Consider the following 17,790-nt stretch of genomic DNA (forward strand, 5'->3'; position numbering starts at 1 on the left):
TCAAAACTTTGAAATAGCCATTTTGTTCAGCGTATTTGCTAGGTCTGGAAATTATGTCTTTGAGGAAAACAAATCCCCCCAGCCCTCAGGGCAAGGGCTGTAAGTTATGTCCTGGGGTTATATAAGGTTTTTATGGAAAGTTTGGTCATTTAAACTTCGGAGGGGGCTCATTGGATTGGTAATTAGGCGTTCTAGTGCTCTTTTTAAGAGTCAAGGTGATCGGAGGGTAGCTATCCCCCCCACACATGTCTTATTGTCCCGAACTACATCAAATAGAAATTTTGAGGTAGCTATTCTATTCAAAATAGTCTAAATATCATGTAACAAAACCTTTGAGTTGAAACAAACTCCAGAAATTAGGGGCAAGGGTTGTAAGTTATGGCCAGGGGGTATTTGAGGTTTTTATGGAAGGGATGGCGGTTTAATTTTAGAAGAGGCTGACTTGATTAAAAATTGAAATTTCTGCTCTTTCTTAAGCATCCACAGTTACCAGCATTTAGCCCCCCTCTCCCTCTTCTAAAAACTCTCCTTTCAAAAAACGCATCTGTTTGAAATTATTTTTCAAAATAGTCCAAAAAACATATACTAATGTCTCTAGGGATGACACAACCCCCCAGCGCCCTTGGGATGGGGTTGTAAGTTATTTTATGAGGATATATACAGTTTTTATTGAATGGGTGGACGTATAAACATTAGATGGGGCTTCTTTGATTTGAAAATTGAAGTTATAGTGCCCTTTTCAAGAGTCAAAGTGAGTTGAGAGCACACAGCCCGCCCCCCTCTACGCTCAGCAGCTGCCATAACACCTCCAATCAAAATTTGGAGATAACAATTTTATTCATCGTAGTTGAAGGTTTCGGAAATTATGTATGTGAGGAAGACAACCCTCCACACTACAGCTGAGGGAAAGGGTTGTAAGTTATGCCCTTACGGCATATAAGGTTCTTATAAAAAGGGTGGTCGTATATGCTTTGGGGGGTTTACACTTTAGTGAAAAAAAATCTTTTAAATGTTTTCACTTTTATAACTTTAAGAAATCAAAAAATTAATTAAGATTTTAAGGAATACATATCAGCATATGTATATTAAACTAACAATGCACATTCATTTGAATTTTTCAGAGGCAACGCTGTAGCGTTGCCTATAGTAAAGGCCATACGGCTCCAATGTTTTATTATTATTTATTATTTATTAGTGAGGCGATACCCAGACTCGTGTTTGTAGTTATTTTTATTCGATTCAAACTTGATTTGCATATTTAATTTAAGTTTCACTTGTTTTAAGATTTATTTATTCATTTTCATTGATATATATTGTATGTTTGTTCGTATTGATTTTTTATTCAATTTCTGTTTGTCTTAAGTTTTATTTATACTTTAATAGCAATATATTTTTTTTCGTTTTAAGCTTGATTTTCATATTCAATCTAAGCATTACTCGCTTTAAGATCTATTTATTCATTTATATTATTACTTGTTGAATATTTTTTGCTATGATTGTTTATTTAATTTCTGGTCGTTTTTGGTTTCATTTATTCTTTAATAGTAATTCCTGGTCGTTTTCAGTTTTTATTTCAAACGATATTTTCATCGGCTGATCTTAAGTTTAACATGGCCTTTAATTTTCTATTAAAAAATTATTTTTAGAAAATTGGTTTTCTAATTAATTTTTAGTAAAGTACAAATTACATCCTGGCTCTTAGAAAGCATAGGGGTTTTGAACCCTATTCATTAATTTCTGCTCGTTTTGAGTTTGACTCTGTTATTTATTTTAATTTCTGTTCGGTTTGGGTTTCATTTATATATTGATACTGTTTTTTTTATAGCTGTATGCTTGATAGATTACTTGATTCCATTTTTGTTCATTTTTGGTTTAATTTCTGTACTTTAAAAAAAAACGAATTTTGTGAAATTTTTTTTAAATTAATTAGTTAAAAAGGAGAAGTAGGCGGGATTTCGTCATAAAGCATAAGAAGCCTGCCTAGGTTTTGAAGAAGCAATTTTATTGAAATACACCTTCTTTTTGTATTCTAATTTTTTAAAATTGCCGTCCCCCTCACTAATGTTTTCATGAAGTGATCCCCCCCCTGCTAGTGCACTGGGAGAAAGAATTTTATTTTAAAGTTATTTTTTTCTGTTAAATGAAACTGTGAACCAGATGAAAAACAAAGTAAATAAATCAAATCAAGTAAAACTTAGCTGATAGTTGAAGTAAATAAAAAACGTTCGGGCATAGTGCCAATGGCCCTGAAGTTATGCTTGAGTCACCTCAAGAGCAAAAGTTACTATCATTTTTTTCCCAAAATTTTGCAACAATTCATTTTGAATATAGTCATGGACATATTCTGTTTGTAAAGGAGGAGTAGCCCCAAAAGCCGAAGCATAAACCTTAATAAAAATTAATTAAATTCCAGAAAGTCTAGACAACTTGGCCTATCCACTTTCCTGTTTAGTGAATATCTTGGATAACCCATTGATTAGAAATATATTTTCAGGTAGCAGCACTTCTTTTTCTCACGAAAAAATTTCATTTGAGTCAAAAGAGGTGTCACTAAAAACAATAGAGCCTAGATTATCTTTAAAGCCGTCGATACTGCTGACACCTTTAGAGAAAGACAATACAGCTCAAGGCTATGGTAACTTGACAACCTCATCTGCCGAAGCTCTTCAACTTGCCAGTCATAAAGCACTTTTGGAGCTGCTGGCGCTACATAGTGGTGCAGGTAGGTTTTATAGCTCCTTCATACTTATTAAATAAAAAAAACAAGTTTTTTAAACTGAAAGTAAGGAGTGACATTGAAACTTAAAACGAACAGAAATTATTCCGTATATGAAAGGGGCTGTCCCCTCCTCAACGCCTCGCTCTTTACGCTAAAGTTTTTATTGTTTTAACAAATAAAGTTGTGAGACAGAGTCAAACTTTAGCGTAAAGGGCGAGGCGTTGAGGAGGGGACAGCCCCTTTCATATACGGAATAATTTCTGTTCGTTTTAAGTTTTAATGTCGCTCCTTCCTTTCAGTTTAAAAAACTTGTTTTTTTTTTATTTCTGATCGTTTTTTAGTTAATGCAGCTTTTATTTTGGCTCACCGTCATTGAATAAGTAAACAAAATTTGCATAAAAGTTTTACTTTTATTTTGCTAAATGGATGTCTCTAAATTTGGTTATGACGCAATTTACAAATTAACTTACGTAACTAACTTCTATATTCGTATATTTTTCTTCTGACAAAAAATACAAAGTTGCAGATTTTTGTAGATATGAGCTTCAAACCTAGGTAAGAGAGTTGATTGATACGCCGAATCTGAAAATGTGATTTTCATTAATATTCATTTACTTCCAGGGGATGTTTCCCCCCTCTGGGAGAAAGCGGGTAAATTTTCTCAGGCTCGTAGCCTTTGATGAGTAATACTAAACTTAATAAAATTTATATATTTAGAATTTCATTATAAACACATTCTTTTGATACATTTATTGACATCAAAATTCCGTTTTTAAAAGTTTCGATTACTATTGAGCCGTATCGCTTGTTTTTTTTATTGTTTTTTTTTACTAGGTATATGTTATTACGTATATGAGGGGGTTCTCCCCTTAGTCAATACTCTTTACGTTAAAAGTTTAAAAAAAATTTTATTCAAAAACCCCTGAATCACAAAGGCCGTTTAATTAGAATAGATAGCTCTTTTGAAAGCACTAAAAAAAACTGTAGCGTAAAGAGCGAGGTATTGACTTGGGGGAGAACCCCCCTTACATACGTTATAATTTATGTTCGTTTTAAGTTCTAATGTTGCTTCTTACTTTCAGTTGAAAAAACTTGTTTTTTATATTTAATTTCTGATCGTTTTTTAAATAATGCTTGGAAATCCGGCGCCCCCTTCATAGAACTGTCCCTTACCCCAAAGAAACATCCTCCACGGCGATTCTCCAGAGTAACTCCCTCCTCTAGCCCCCCCCCCCCCTTCCAGAAAAAATCCTTCCTGAAAATGTCTGTATACTTCCCAATAACCAATAAATAATGCTGGCAAGTCCGGCGCCCCCTTCATGGCAATTTTCCTTCCCCCATGAAAACTTCCTTCATGGACAGATCCTCCAACATAACCCCCAACCCAGCCCCCCCCACTACCAGAAAAAAAAACCTCCTGAAAACTTCTGTATACTTCCCAATAACCAATACTATATGTTAACATTGGGTAAAGTTCATAGCTTTTAGCCCTCCCCCTGGGGACTTCGGGGGATTAAGTCATCCTAAAAAACATATTTATCATATTTGCGACCATGCTGAACAGAATGGCTATCTCAAAATTTTGATCGGGAGACTGGGAAATAACATAAGCGCTGGAGGGGGTCTAGTTGCCCTCCATTTTTTCTGGTCACTTAAAAAGGGCACTAGAACTTTTAATTTCCGTTCCAATGAGCCGTCCCACGATATTCTAGGACCACTGGAGTAGAGAGGGGGTACCAGCGCGACCCCTCACCCTTGCTGCCACCTACAACTTTGTTACATAATTTATGCATGTTTTTATGTCTGTTCGTTGTCAGTGAGAATTAAAAAACAGGATTTTTCTCACTTTTATGGATGTTTTTTTGGACGGTTATGTGTGTTGGTCAATTTATTTGATGTTTTTCATGGATGTCAACATCAATTTATGGATGTTTTATGGTTTTTGTGAGTGAGAATGAAAAAACAGGAATTTTCTCACTTTGATGGATGTTTTCTGGATTATTGAGTCTAACGGGGACCAGAGTCAATGACCTCTTTTTCCAAGATCTTGTCATTGTTGTTGTTGTTGTTGTAAGTGCATGCGAGTCCCTAGGGAGAACACGTGGTTAATCAAAGTGGGTCAATGACCTAAATTTCCAAAGGTCGATTATTGTTTCCAGGCAAAGTTTTAATGTCTGACAGATGATGTCATGGTTAATTGATTTGTCAAGAAAAGGGGAATTAATTTGTTGTTTCTAAGGGGAATTATTGATTCACGAAAAGGTTTCTTAGTAATTTGAAATGTGACAGCGCAGGGATGCCAAAAACAAAAGGAACACGCAGAAATTACGTTTAGGGATTATTTGGGCGAAACCGTTTTAGACATTTTAGGGAATTATTTCGGCGAAACAGTTAGAGACATTTTAAAAGATGATTTTAGAAAAGGTTTTAGAAGAGAATTTGAGGGTGAAACTCTGTGGTCGTTATAATACACAAGTTCCATTTGAACAGTGTCGTGAGGTCCTCTACCCCAACCCCAAAAGGGCCCTCATACCCCATCCCAACCCCGAAGGAAGCCCCCGGTCCTCAAAGGTCCCTCGGTTTCCTAGTAATTTCAAATGTGAGGTTGGGTTAGGTTAGATTATGTTATGTTATGTTATGCTATGCTATGTTATGTTATGTTATGCTATGTTATGTTATGTTCTTTTCAAAGGGCATTTCAGAACAAGTTCTTTTCTTAATGTCCTTCCTAAACTCATTTTACAAATTGAAGTACCCATCCTTTACACCCACAACTTTACTATACAGCTTTTTTGAATGCTCCAACACCAAGAAATACTTTTCAAAGGGCATTTCAGAACCAGTTCTTTTCTTAATGTCCCTCCTAAACCCATTTTACAAATTGAAGTACCCATCCTTTTTACACACAACTTTACTTTACTGCTTTTTGAATGCGCCAACACCAAGAAATACTTTTCAAAGGGCATTTCAGAACCAGTTCTTTTCATAATGTCCATCCTAAACACATTTTACAAGTTGAAGTACCTATCCTTTCGACCCACAGCTTTACTTTACAGCTTTTTGAATGATCCAACACCAAGAAATACTTTTGAAAGGGCATTTGAAATGGTCATCCTTTTCACCCACAACTTTACTATACTGCTTTTTTGAATGCTCCAACACCAAGCAATACTTTCCAAAGGGCATTTGAAGTAGACATCCTTTTCACCCATAACTTTACTATACTGCTTTTTTGAATGCTCCAACACCAAGCAATACTTTTCAAAGGCATTTCAAAACCCGTTCTTTTCATAATGTCCATCCTAAACCCATTTTACAAATTGAAGTACCCATCCTTTACACCCACAACTTTACTTTACAGCTTTTTGAATGATCCAACACCAAGCAATACTTTTCAAAGGGCATTTGAAGTAGTCATCGTTTTCACCCACAACTTTACTATACTACTTTTTTCAATGCTCCATCACCAAGCAATACTTTTCAAAAGCATTTCAGAACCAGTTTTTTTTATAATGTCCTTCCTAAACCCATTTTACAAATTGAAGTACCCATCCTTTTTACACACAACTTTACTTTACAGCTTTTTGAATGCACCAACACCAAGCAATACTTTTCAAAAGACATTTCAGAGCAAACAAATCACACAGCCTACTAGGTGTCTTACCTTAGCTTACATAAGGTAGGCTATCAGTGGAAGTCATCAGGTCTGCAAAACTACCAATAGGGTAGCCTATATATTGATACTTTCTTTTAGAATCATTAATGTTTACCTTTAAACTGCTTCATGGTTAAAAGATCCTGGTATGCCAAAAATCCTAGTAACATCAAGGATAGGCCTAGTCTAGTCAAGCTCTTTTCAAGAAGCATTCCTTAAAAGTATTTTTCAAAGAAAAGAGCTTTGCTAAACTTGGTTCTGATTTCTGTTTTGCTCGAATATACAAGGAAAACATAACAATAGAGATGACTAAGATTTTTGGGTTGACTCATAACAGACAATGTCTACAGAACTTGCTGATGAAGAAGCATTATGAGCCTAATTTTCCTGGCCACATCATTTCTCAGGTAGGTTGACTAAGTTTTAGGATTGATATGTGACCACCAAGTTGCCTGAACTGCATTTGGAACTATGAAAAGCCATCTGTATGACTTTGTTGTTGTCTCTATGTATTAGTGAGGTAATGTAGTTTCTTCTGTATGACATTTTAGTGGATCATAAATTAAATAAGAAAACCAAAAAGTATTCTGTATAACTTTATTCCTGTTTCTCTATAATAATTTGATGTTTAAAAATTGTCTATTGTTTTGACTTTATAGTGCTTTGTTTATAAGAGTAAATGACAATATTTGTTGCTTAGAGTTGCTTAGTCAAACAATGCTCACCCAAGTAATTTGTATATCTAATATAAAAAAAAACATAAAAGGTATATGCTACTATTATGTAATAGCTATGAGGTAGATTTATATCTAAATATTTAAGGAAATCACACAGCCTACTAGGTGTCCTACCTTAGCTTACATAAGGTAGGCTATCAATGGAAGTCATCAGGTCTGCAAAACTACTAATAGGGTAGCCTATATATTGATACTTTCTTTTAGAATCATTAATGTTTACCTTTAAACTGTTTCATGGTTAAAAGATCCTGGAATGCCAAAAATCCTAGTAACGTCAAGACTAGGCCTAGTCTAGTCAAGCTCTTTTCAAGAAGCATTCCTTAAAAGTATTTTTCAAAAAAAAGAGCTTTGCTGAACTTTGTTCTGATTTCTGTTTTGCTCGAACATACAAGGAAACAACTCTTTCTAAGGCTATATGCTGATTTATTTATTTTTTGGTCATTTTCTGCTGTTTAACAGCACACGTTCTTTATTTATGAAATTGGCCACGAACTTTCCTATTGGAATACATTATGCAAACTGGCGATCTTTCTCCTTAAAAAAAAGAATTATCGGTTTTTCATACTAATTTAAGACGTATATGGCTGTGTAAGTTTGCACTTGACCAATTTAATGAATTAGAATTTAGTTAAGAGTTTAGTTTTTAGCTTAGAGTCTTAGCTTAGAGTTTTTGTTGAAGTTCTAGTTTAGTTTTAGTTAAGAGTTTAGAGTTTTTTAGCTTAGAGTCTTAGCTTAGAGTTTTAGTTAAGAGTTTTAGTTTAGTAATAGTTAAGAGTTTAGAGTTTTAGCTTAGAGTCTTAGCTTAGAGTTTTTATCAGAGTTCTAGTTTCGTTTAGTTTTAGTTAAGAATTTAGAGTTTTAGATTACAGTCTTAGCTTAGAGTTTTTGTTAGAGTTGAAGTTTAGTTTAGTTATAGTTAAGAATTTAGAGTCTAGCTTAGAGTTTTTGTTAAAGTTATAAGTTAGTTTATTTATATTTAAGAGTTAAGAGTTGTAGCTTAGAGTCTTGACGTAGAGTTTTTGTTAGAGTTCTAGTTTTGTTTAGTTTTAGTTAAGAGTTTAGTGTTTTGAATTCTAATCTTAGCTTAGAGTTTTTGTTAGACTTCTAGTTTAGTTTAGTTTTAGTTAAGAGTTTAGAGTCTTAGCATAGAGTCAGCTTAGAGTTTTAGTTAGAGTTCTAGTTTAGTTTTATTTAAGAGTTTAGAATTTTAGGTTATAGTCTTAGCTTAGAGTTTTTGTTAGAGTTCTAGTTTATTTTAGTTTTAGTTAAGAGTTTAGAGTTTTTAGCGTAGTCTTAGCTTAGAGTTTTTTTTGTTGAAGTTCTAGTTTAGTTTAGTTAATAGTATAGAGTTTTAGCTTAGAGTCTCAGCTTAAAGTTTTTGTTAGAGTTTAAGTTTAGTTTAGTAATAGTCAAGAGTTTAGAATTTTACCTTAGAGTCTTAGCTTAGAGTTTTTGTTAGAGTTCTAGTTTAGTTTAGATATAGTTAAGCGTTTGGAGTCTTAAATTCGAGATTTAGCTTATAATTTTAGTTTAGTTTTATTTAAGAGTTTAGAGGTTTTTTTTATATTAGAGCATAAGCTTATAGTTTTTGTTATATTTGTAGTTTATTATAGTTTTAGTTAATATTTTTGTGTTTTAAATTAGATTATTATATTAGAGTTTTATTTGGAGTTGTAGTATAGTTTAGTTTTAGTTAAGAGTTTAGAATTTTAGCTTAGAGTCTTAGCTTAGAGTTTTTTGTTAGAGTTCTAGTTTAGTTTAGTTTTAGTTAAGAGTTTAGAGTTTTTAGCTTAGAGTCTTAGCTTAGAGTTTTTGTGAAGTTTTACTTTAGTTAATTCATAGTTAAGAATTTAGAGTTTTTAGCTTAGAGTATTAGCTTAGAGTTTTACTTAGAGTTATAGTTTAGTTGAGTTTTTGTTAAGAGTTTAGATTTTTATCTTAGAGTCTTGGGTTAGAGTTTTTCTTTAAAATCTAGTTTGTTTTAGTTAAGAGTTTAGAGTTCTACCTTAGAGTCTTAGCTTAGAGTTTTTGTTGGAGTTCTAGTTTAGTTTAGTTTTAGTTAAGATTTTAGTGTTTTAGCTTAGAGTCTTAGCTTAGAGTTTTTGTTAGAGTTCTAGTTTAGTTTAGTTTTAGTTAAGAGTTTAGTGTTTTAACTTTGAGTCTTAGCTTAGAGTTTTGGTTAGAGTTCTGGTTTAGTTTAGTTTTAGTTAAGAGTTTAGTGTTTTATCATAGAGTCTTAGCTTAGAGTTTTTGTTAGAGTTTTAGTTTTACTTAAGAAATTAGAGTTTTAGCTTAGAGTCTCAGCTTAGAGTTTTTGTTAGACTTCTAGTTTAGTTTAGTTTTAGTTAAGAGTTTAGTGTTTTTAGCTTAGAGTCTTAGTTTGGAGTTTTTGTTGAAGTTCTAGTTTAGTTTAGCTTTAGTTTAGAGTTTTAGCTTAGACTTAGAGTTTTAATTAGATTTCTAGTTTAGTTTTAGTTAAGAGTTTAAAGTTTTTAGCTTAGAGTTTTAGCTTAGTTTTATTTATAGTTCTATTTTAATTTGGTTTTATTTAATAGTTTATAGTTTTACCATATAGTCTTAGCTTAGAGTTTTATTTAGAGTTAAAGTTTAGTTTAGTTACAGTTAAGAATTTAGAGTTTTAGCTTACAGTCATAGCTTAGAGTTTTACATAAAGTTATAGTTTGGTTAAGTTTTAGTTAAGAGTTTCGAGTTTTAGCTGAGTCTTAGCTTAGAGTTTTTGTTAGACTTCTAGTTTAGTTTAGTTTTAGTTAAGAGTTTAGAGTTTTACCTTAGAGTCTCAGCTTAGAGTTTTTGTTAGACTTCTAGTTTATTTTAGTTTTAGTTAACAGTTTGATGTTTTACCTCTGAGTTTCAGTTAGAGTTCTAGTTTAGTTTACTTTTAGTTATGAGTTAGGTCTTTTACCTTAGAGTCTTAGCTTAGAGTTTTAGTTAGAGTTCTAGTTTAGTTTTAGTTAAGAGTTTAGAATTTAAGCTTAGAGTCTTAGCTTAGAGTTTTTGTTAGAGTTCTAGTTTATTTTAGTTTTTGTTAAGAATTTAGAGTTTTAGCTTAGAGTCTTAGCTTAGATTTTTTTTTGTTGAAGTTCTAGTTTAGTTTAGTTAATATTTTAGAGTTTTATTTTATAGTCTCAGCATAGAGTTTTTGTTAGAGTTGAAGTTTATTTTAGTAATAGTTAAGATTTTAGATTTTTAGCTTAGAGTCTTAGCTTAGAGTTTTTGTTAGAGTTCTAGTTTAGTTTAGATATAGTTAATCGTTTGGAGTTTTACCTTCGAGACTTAGCTTAGAGTTTTAGTTTAGTTTAGTTAAGAGTTTAGAGTTATTTTTAGCTTAGAGTCTTAGCTTTGAGTTTTTGTTAGAGTTCTAGTTTAGTTTAGTTTTAGTTAAGAGTTTGGTGTTTTACCTTAGAGTCATAGCTTAGAGTTTTAGTTGGAGTTCTAGTTTAGTTTTAGTTAAGAGTTTAGAATTTTAGCTTAGAGTATTAGCTTAGAGTTTTTTGTTATAGTTCTAGTTTAGTTTAGTTAAGAGTTTTTAGTTTTTAGGTTAGAGTCCTAGCTTAGAGTTTTTGTGAAGTTGAAGTTTAGTTTAGTCATAGTTAAGAATTTAGAGTTTTTAGCATAGACTCTTAGCTTAGAGTTTTACTTAGAGTTCTAGTTTAATTTAGTTTTAGTTAAGAGTTTAGAGTTTTATCTTAGAGTCTTAGCTTAGAGTTTTTGTTTAAAATCTAGTTTAGTTAAGAGTTTAGAGTTCTACCTCAGAGTCTTAGCTTAGAGTTTTACATAGAAATGAAGTTTAGTTTAGTTATAGTTAAGGGTTTATAGTTTTAGCTTGGAGTCTTAGCTTAGAGTTTTAGTTAGAGTTCTAGCTTAGTTTAGTTTTAGTTAAGAGTTTTGAGTTTTACCTTAAAGTCTTAGATTAGAGTTTTAGTTAGAGTTGAAGTTTTGTTTAGTTTAGTTATAGTTAAGAGTTTATAGTTTTAGCTTAGAGTCTTAGCTTAGAGTTTTAGTTAGAGTTATTGTTTAGTTTAGTTTTAGTTAAGAGTTATAGCTTAGAGGTTTAGCCTAGAATCTTAGCTTAGAAATTTAGTTAGAGTGTTAGGTTAGACTAGATTAAGTTAGGTTAGATTAGGTTAGGTTAAGTCAGGTTAGGTAAGTGAGGTTAGGTTAGCTAAGTTAGGTTAGGTTAGCTAGTAAACATCTCTCCATGTTTGAGTTAGGTTAGGTTAGGTTAGACTAGATTAAGTTATGTTAGGTTAAGTTAGGTTAGATTAGGTTAGCCTAAGTATGCGCGCGTACGTAGGCTAACCTAACTTAATCTAACCTAACATAACTTAATCTAGCCTAACGTAACCTAACTTAAACATGGAGAGATGTTTACTAGCTAACCTAACCTAACTTAGCTAACCTAACCTGACTTACCTAACCTGGCTTAACCTAATCTAACCTAACCTAAATTAATCTAATCTACCCTAATACTCTAACTAAATCTCTAAGCTAAGATTTTAGGCTAAAACTCTAAGCTAAAACTCAACTAAAACTAAACTAAACAATAACTCTAACTAAAACTCTAAGCTAAGACTCTAAGCTAAAACTATAAACTATTAACTATAACTAAACTAAACGAAACTTCCACCCTAATTAAAACTCTAAGATAAGACCTTAATGTAAAACTCAAAATTCTTAAGTAAAAATAAACTAGAACTAGAAATCTAACTAAAAATATCTCCTAAGACTTTAAGCTAAAACCCTAAACTCTTAGATAAAACTAAACTATGCTAGAACTATAAACAAACCTTGGAGATAGGAGTCCAAGCTAAAATTCTAAACACTTAACTATAACTAAACTAAACTTCAACTCTATGTAAAACTCTAAGCTAAGACTCTAAGGTAGAACTCTAAACTCTTAACTAAACTAAACTAGATTTTCAACTAAAACTCTAAGCTAAGACTCTAAGATAAAACTCTAAACTCTTAACTAAAACTAAACTAAACTAGAACTATAACAAGAAACTCTAAGCTAAGACTCTAAGCTAAAAACTCTAAATTCTTAACTATGACTAAACTAAACTTCAACTTCATAAAAACTCTAAGATAAGAGTATAATCTAAAAACTCGATAATCTTAACAAAAACTAAACTAAACTAGAAATATAACAAAAAAACTCTAAGCTAAGACTCTAAGCTAAAAATATAAACTCTTAACTAAAACTATACTAGAAATCCAAATAAAACTATAAGCTATGACTCTAAGGTAAAACACCAAACTCTTAACTAAAACTAAACTAGAACTCTAACAAAAACTCTAAGCTAAGACTCTAAGCTAAAAAGAACTCTAAACTCTTAACTAAAACTAAACTAAACTAAAACTCTAAGCTAAGTCTCGAAGGTAAAACTCCAAACGCTTAACTATATCTAAACTAAACTAGAACTCTAACAAAAACTCTAAGCTAAGACTCTAAGGTAAAACTCTAAACTCTTAACTATTACTAAACTAAACTTCAACTCTATCAAAAACTCCAAGATGAGACTAAAGTACATAACTCTAAGTTATTAACTAAACTAAACTAGAACTTCAACAAAAAAAAACTCTAAGCTAAGACTCTAAGCTAACAACTCTAAACTATTAACTTAAACTAAAATAAAATACAACTATAACTAAAACTCTAAGATAAGATTCTAAGCTAAAACACCAAACTCTTAACTAAAACTAAACTAAACTGGAAATCAAACTGAAACTCAATGATAAAAAATATAACTATTGACTAAAATTAAACTAAACTTGAACTCTAACAAAAAACTATAGGCTAAGACTCTACTGTAAAACTCTAAACTCTTAACTAAAACTAAACTAAACTAGAAGTCTAACCAAAACTCTAAGCTGAGACTCAGCTAAAACTCGAAACTCTTAACTAAAACTTAACCAAACTATAACTTTATGTAAAGCTCTAAGCTATGACTCTAAGCTAAAACTCTAAATTCTTAACTGTAACTAAACTAAACTTTAACTCTAACTAAAACTCTATGGTAAAACTCTAAACTCTTAATTAAAACTAAACTAAAACTCTAAATAAAACTAAGCTAAGACTCTAAGCTAAAAACTCTAAACTATTAACTAAAACTAAACTAGAACTCTAATTAAAACTCTAAGTCTAAGCTAAAACTCTAAACTAAAGCTAAACTAAACTAGAACTTAAACAAAAACTCTAAACACAGACTATAATCTAAAAACACTAAACTAATAACTAAAACTAAACTAAACTAGAAGTCTAACAAAAACTTTAAGCTGAGAATCTAAGCTAAAACTCTAAACTCTTAAGTAAAACTAATACTCTAATAAAAACTCTGAGCTAAGACTTTATGCTAAAACACTAAACTCTTAACTAAAACTAAACTAAACTAGAACTCTAACCAAAACTTTAAGCTAATGCTCAAAGGTAAAAAACCAAATTATTAAATAAAACTAAACTAAACTAGAACTATAACAAAAACTCTAAGCTATGACTCTAAGCTAAAACTCTAAACTCTTAACTAAAACTAAACTAAACTAGAACTCAAACAAAAACTCTAAGCTAAGACTCTAATGTAGAACTCTAAACTCTTAACTTAATTAAACTAGAATTTCAACAAAAACTCTAAGCTAAGACTCTAAGATAAAACTCTAAACTCTTAACTAAAACTAAACTAAACTACAACTCTAAGTAAAACTCTAAGCTAAGACTCTAAGCTAAAAACTCTAAATTCTTAACTATGACTAAACTAAACTTCAACTTCACAAAAACTCTAAGCTAAGACTCAAAGCTAAAATTCTAAACTCTTAAATAAAACTAAACTAAACTAGAACTCCAACTAAAACTCTAAGCTATGACTCTAAGGTAAAACATCAAACTCTTAACTAAAACTAAACTAAACTAGAACTCTAACAAAAACTCTAAGCTAAGACTAAACTAAAAAAAACTCTAAACTCTTAACTAAACTAAACTAAAACTCTAAGCTAAGTCTCGAAGGTAAAACTCCAAACTCTTAACTATTACTAAACTAAACTTCAACTCTAACAAAAACTCTAAGCTGAGACTCTAAGCTAAAACTCCAAACTATTAACTAAACTAAACTAGAACTTCAACAAAAAAAAACTCTAAGCTAAGACTACGCTAAAAACTCTAAACTCTTAACTAAAACTAAAATAAACTAGAACTCTAACAAAAACTCTAAGCTAAGACTCTAAGCTAAAATTCTAAACTCTTAACTAAAACTAAACTATAACTCTAAATAAAACTCTAAGCTGACTCTATGCTAAAACACTAAACTCTTAAATAAAACTAAACTAAACTAGAACTCTAACAAAAAATTTAAGGTAATACTCAAAGGTAAAAAACTAAACTCTTAACTAAAACTAAACTAAACTAGAACTCTAACAAAAACTCTAAGCTATGACTCTAAACTAAAACTCTAAACTCTTAACTATAACTTAACTAAACTATAACTTTAAATAAAACTCTAAGCTATGACTCTAAGCTAGACTCTAAATTCTTAACTATAACTAAACTAAACTTCAACTCTAACAAAAAAACTCTAAGCTAAGACTGTAAGCTAAAACTCTAAAGTCTTAACTAAAACTAAACGAAACTAGAACTCTTATAAAAACTCTAAGCTAAGACTATAAGCTAAAACTCTAAACTCATAACTATTACTAAACTAAATTATAACTCTTAACTAAAACTTTAAGCTAAGACTCTAAGCTAAAAAACTCTAAACTCTTAACTAAAACTAAACTAAACTAAAACTAACTAAAGCTCAAAGCTAAGACTCAAAGCTAAAACTCTAAACTATTAACTATAGCTAAACTAAACTAGAACTCTAACTAAACTCTAAGCTAAGACTCTAAGGTAAAACTCTAAACTCTTAACTAAAACTAAACTAGAACTTCAACAAAAACTCTAAGCTAAGACTCTAAGCTAAAAATTAAACTCTTAACTAAATTCTAATTCATTAAATTGGTCAAGTGCAAACTTACACAGCCATATACGTCTTAAATTAGTATGAAAAACCGATAATTCTTTTTTTAAGGAGAAAGATCGCCAGTTTACATAATGTATTCCAATAGGAAAGTTCGTGGCCAATTTCAAAAATAAAGAACGTGTGCTGTTAAAGAGCAGAAAATGACCAACAAATAAATAAATCAGCATATAGCCTTAGAAGGAGTTGTTTCCTTGTATATTCGAGCAAAACAGAAATCAGAACCAAGTTCAGCAAAGCTCTTTTCTTTGAAAAATACTTTTAAGGAATGCTCTTTGAAAAGAGCTTGGCTAGACTAGGCCTATCCTTGATGTTACAAGGATTTTTGGCATACCAGGATCTTTTAACCATGAAACAGTTTAAAGGTAAACATTAATGATTCTAAAAGAAAGTATCAATATATAGGCTACCCTATTGGTAGTTTTGCAGACCTGATAACTTCCACTGATAGCCTACCTGTGTGATTTGCTTGAATATTTAGATATAAATCTACCTCATAGTTATTACATAATAGTAGCATATACCTTTTATGTTTTTTTTATATTAGATATACAAATTACTTGGGTGAGCATTGTTTGACTAAGCAACTCTAAGCAACAAATATTGTCATTTACTCTTATAAACAAAGCACTATAAAGTCAAAACAATAGACAATTCTTAAACATCAAATTATTATAGAGAAACAGGAATAAAGTTATACAGAATACTTTTTGGTTTTCTTATTTAATATATGATCCACTAAAATGTCATACAAAAGAAACTGCATTACCTCACTAATAGGCCTACATAGAGACAACAACAAAGTCATATAGATGGCTTTTCATAGTTCCAAATGCAGTTCAGGCAACTTGGTGGTCACATATCAATCCTAAAACTTAGTCAACCTACCTGAGAATTAATGTGGTCAGGAAAATTAGGCTCACGATGCTTCTTCATCAGCAAGTTCTGTAGACATTGTATGTTATCAGTCAACCCAAAAATCTTAGTCATCTCTATTGTAATGTTTTCCTTGTATATTCGAGCAAAGCAGAAATCAGAACCAAGTTCAGCAAAGCTCTTTTCTTTGAAAAATACTTTTAAGGAATGCTTCTTGAAAAGATCTTGGCTAGACTAGGCCTATCCTTGATGTTACTAGGATTTTTGGCATACCAGGATCTTTTAACCATGAAGCAGTTTAAAGGTAAACATTAATGATTCTAAAAGAAAGTATCAATATATAGGCTACCCTATTGGTAGTTTTGCAGACCTGATGACGTCCACTAATAGCCTACCTTATGTAAGCTAAGGTAAGACACCTAGTAGGCTGTGTGATTTGCTTGCTCTGAAATGTCTTTTGAAAAGTATTGCTTGGTGTTGGTGCATTCAAAAAGCTGTAAAGTAAAATTGTGTGTAAAAAGGATGGGTACTTCAATTTGTAAAATGGGTTTAGGAAGGACATTAAGAAAAGAACTGGTTCTGAAATGCTTTTGAAAAGTATTGCTTGGTGTTGGAGCATTCAAAAAAGTAGTATAGTAAAGTTGTGGGTGAAAAGGATGACTACTTCAAATGCCCTTTGAAAAGTATTGCTTGGTGTTGGAGCATTCAAAAAGCTGTAAAGTAAAGTTGTGGGTGTAAAGGATGGGTACTTCAATTTGTAAAATGGGTTTAGGATGGACATTATGAAAAGAACTGGTTCTGAAATGCCCTTTGAAAAGAATTTCTTGGTGTTGGAGCATTCAAAAAAGCAGTATAGTAAAGTTGTGGGTGAAAAGGATGACTACTTCAAATGCCCTTTCAAAAGTATTGCTTGGTGTTGGAGCATTCAAAAAGCTGTAACGTAAAGTTGTGGGTGTAAAGGATAGATACTTCAACTTGTAAAATGGGTTTAGGATGGACATTATGAAAAGAACTGGTTCTGAAATGCCCTTTGAAAAGTATTGCTTGGTGTTGGTGCATTCAAAAAGCAGTATAGTAAAGTTGTGTGTAAAAAGGATGGGTACTTCAATTTGTAAAATGGGTTTAGGAAGGACATTATGAAAAGAACTGGTTCTGAAATGCGCTTCGAAAAGTATTGCTTGGTGTTGGAGCATTCAAAAAGCTGTAAAGTAAAGTTGTGGGTGTAAATGATGGGTACTTCAATTTGTAAAATGGGTTTAGGAAGGACATTAAGAAAAGAACTTGTTCTGAAATGCCCTTTGAAAAGAACATAACATAACATAACATAGCATAGCATAACATAACCTAACCTAACCTCACATTTGAAATTACGTGGAAACGGGGGGACCTTGGCGGACCGGGGGGTTACTTGGGGGTTGAGGTGGGGTATGAGGGCCCTGTGGGGGTTGGGGTAGAGGACCTCACGACACTGTTCACACGGAACTTGTGTATTATAACGACCACAGTTTCACCCTCAAATTCTCTTCTAAAACCTTTTCTAAAATCATCTTTTAAAATGTCTCTAACTGTTTCGCCGAAATAATTCCCTAAAATGTCTAAAACGGTTTCGTCCAAATAACCCTAAACGTAATTTCTGCGTCTTCCTTTTGTTTTTGGCATCCCTGCGCTGTCACATTTCAAATTACTAAGAAACCCTATCGTGAATCAATAATTCCCCATAGAAACAACAAATTAATTCCCCTTTTCTTGACAAATCAATCAACCATGACATCATCT

At 31.7% G+C, this 17,790-nt stretch overlaps 1 protein-coding gene across 1 annotated transcript in view; it reads left to right on the forward strand.

Moving 5' to 3' along the window:
- LOC148943452 (uncharacterized) overlaps nt 1-17,790 on the forward strand; it is a 67,408-nt gene that overhangs the window by 23,311 nt on the left and 26,307 nt on the right. Inside the window, exon 2 of the mRNA XM_089100862.1 lies at nt 2,495-2,722. Within this exon, the coding sequence (XP_088956988.1) occupies nt 2,495-2,722 (228 nt within the window). The remainder of the gene's footprint in view (nt 1-2,494; nt 2,723-17,790) is intronic.

Source organism: Artemia sp. Qi Xiang Cuo, chromosome 15 (genome assembly GCF_049724085.1).
Source record: "Artemia sp. Qi Xiang Cuo chromosome 15, ASM4972408v1, whole genome shotgun sequence".
Lineage (NCBI taxonomy): Eukaryota > Metazoa > Arthropoda > Branchiopoda > Anostraca > Artemiidae > Artemia > Artemia sp. Qi Xiang Cuo.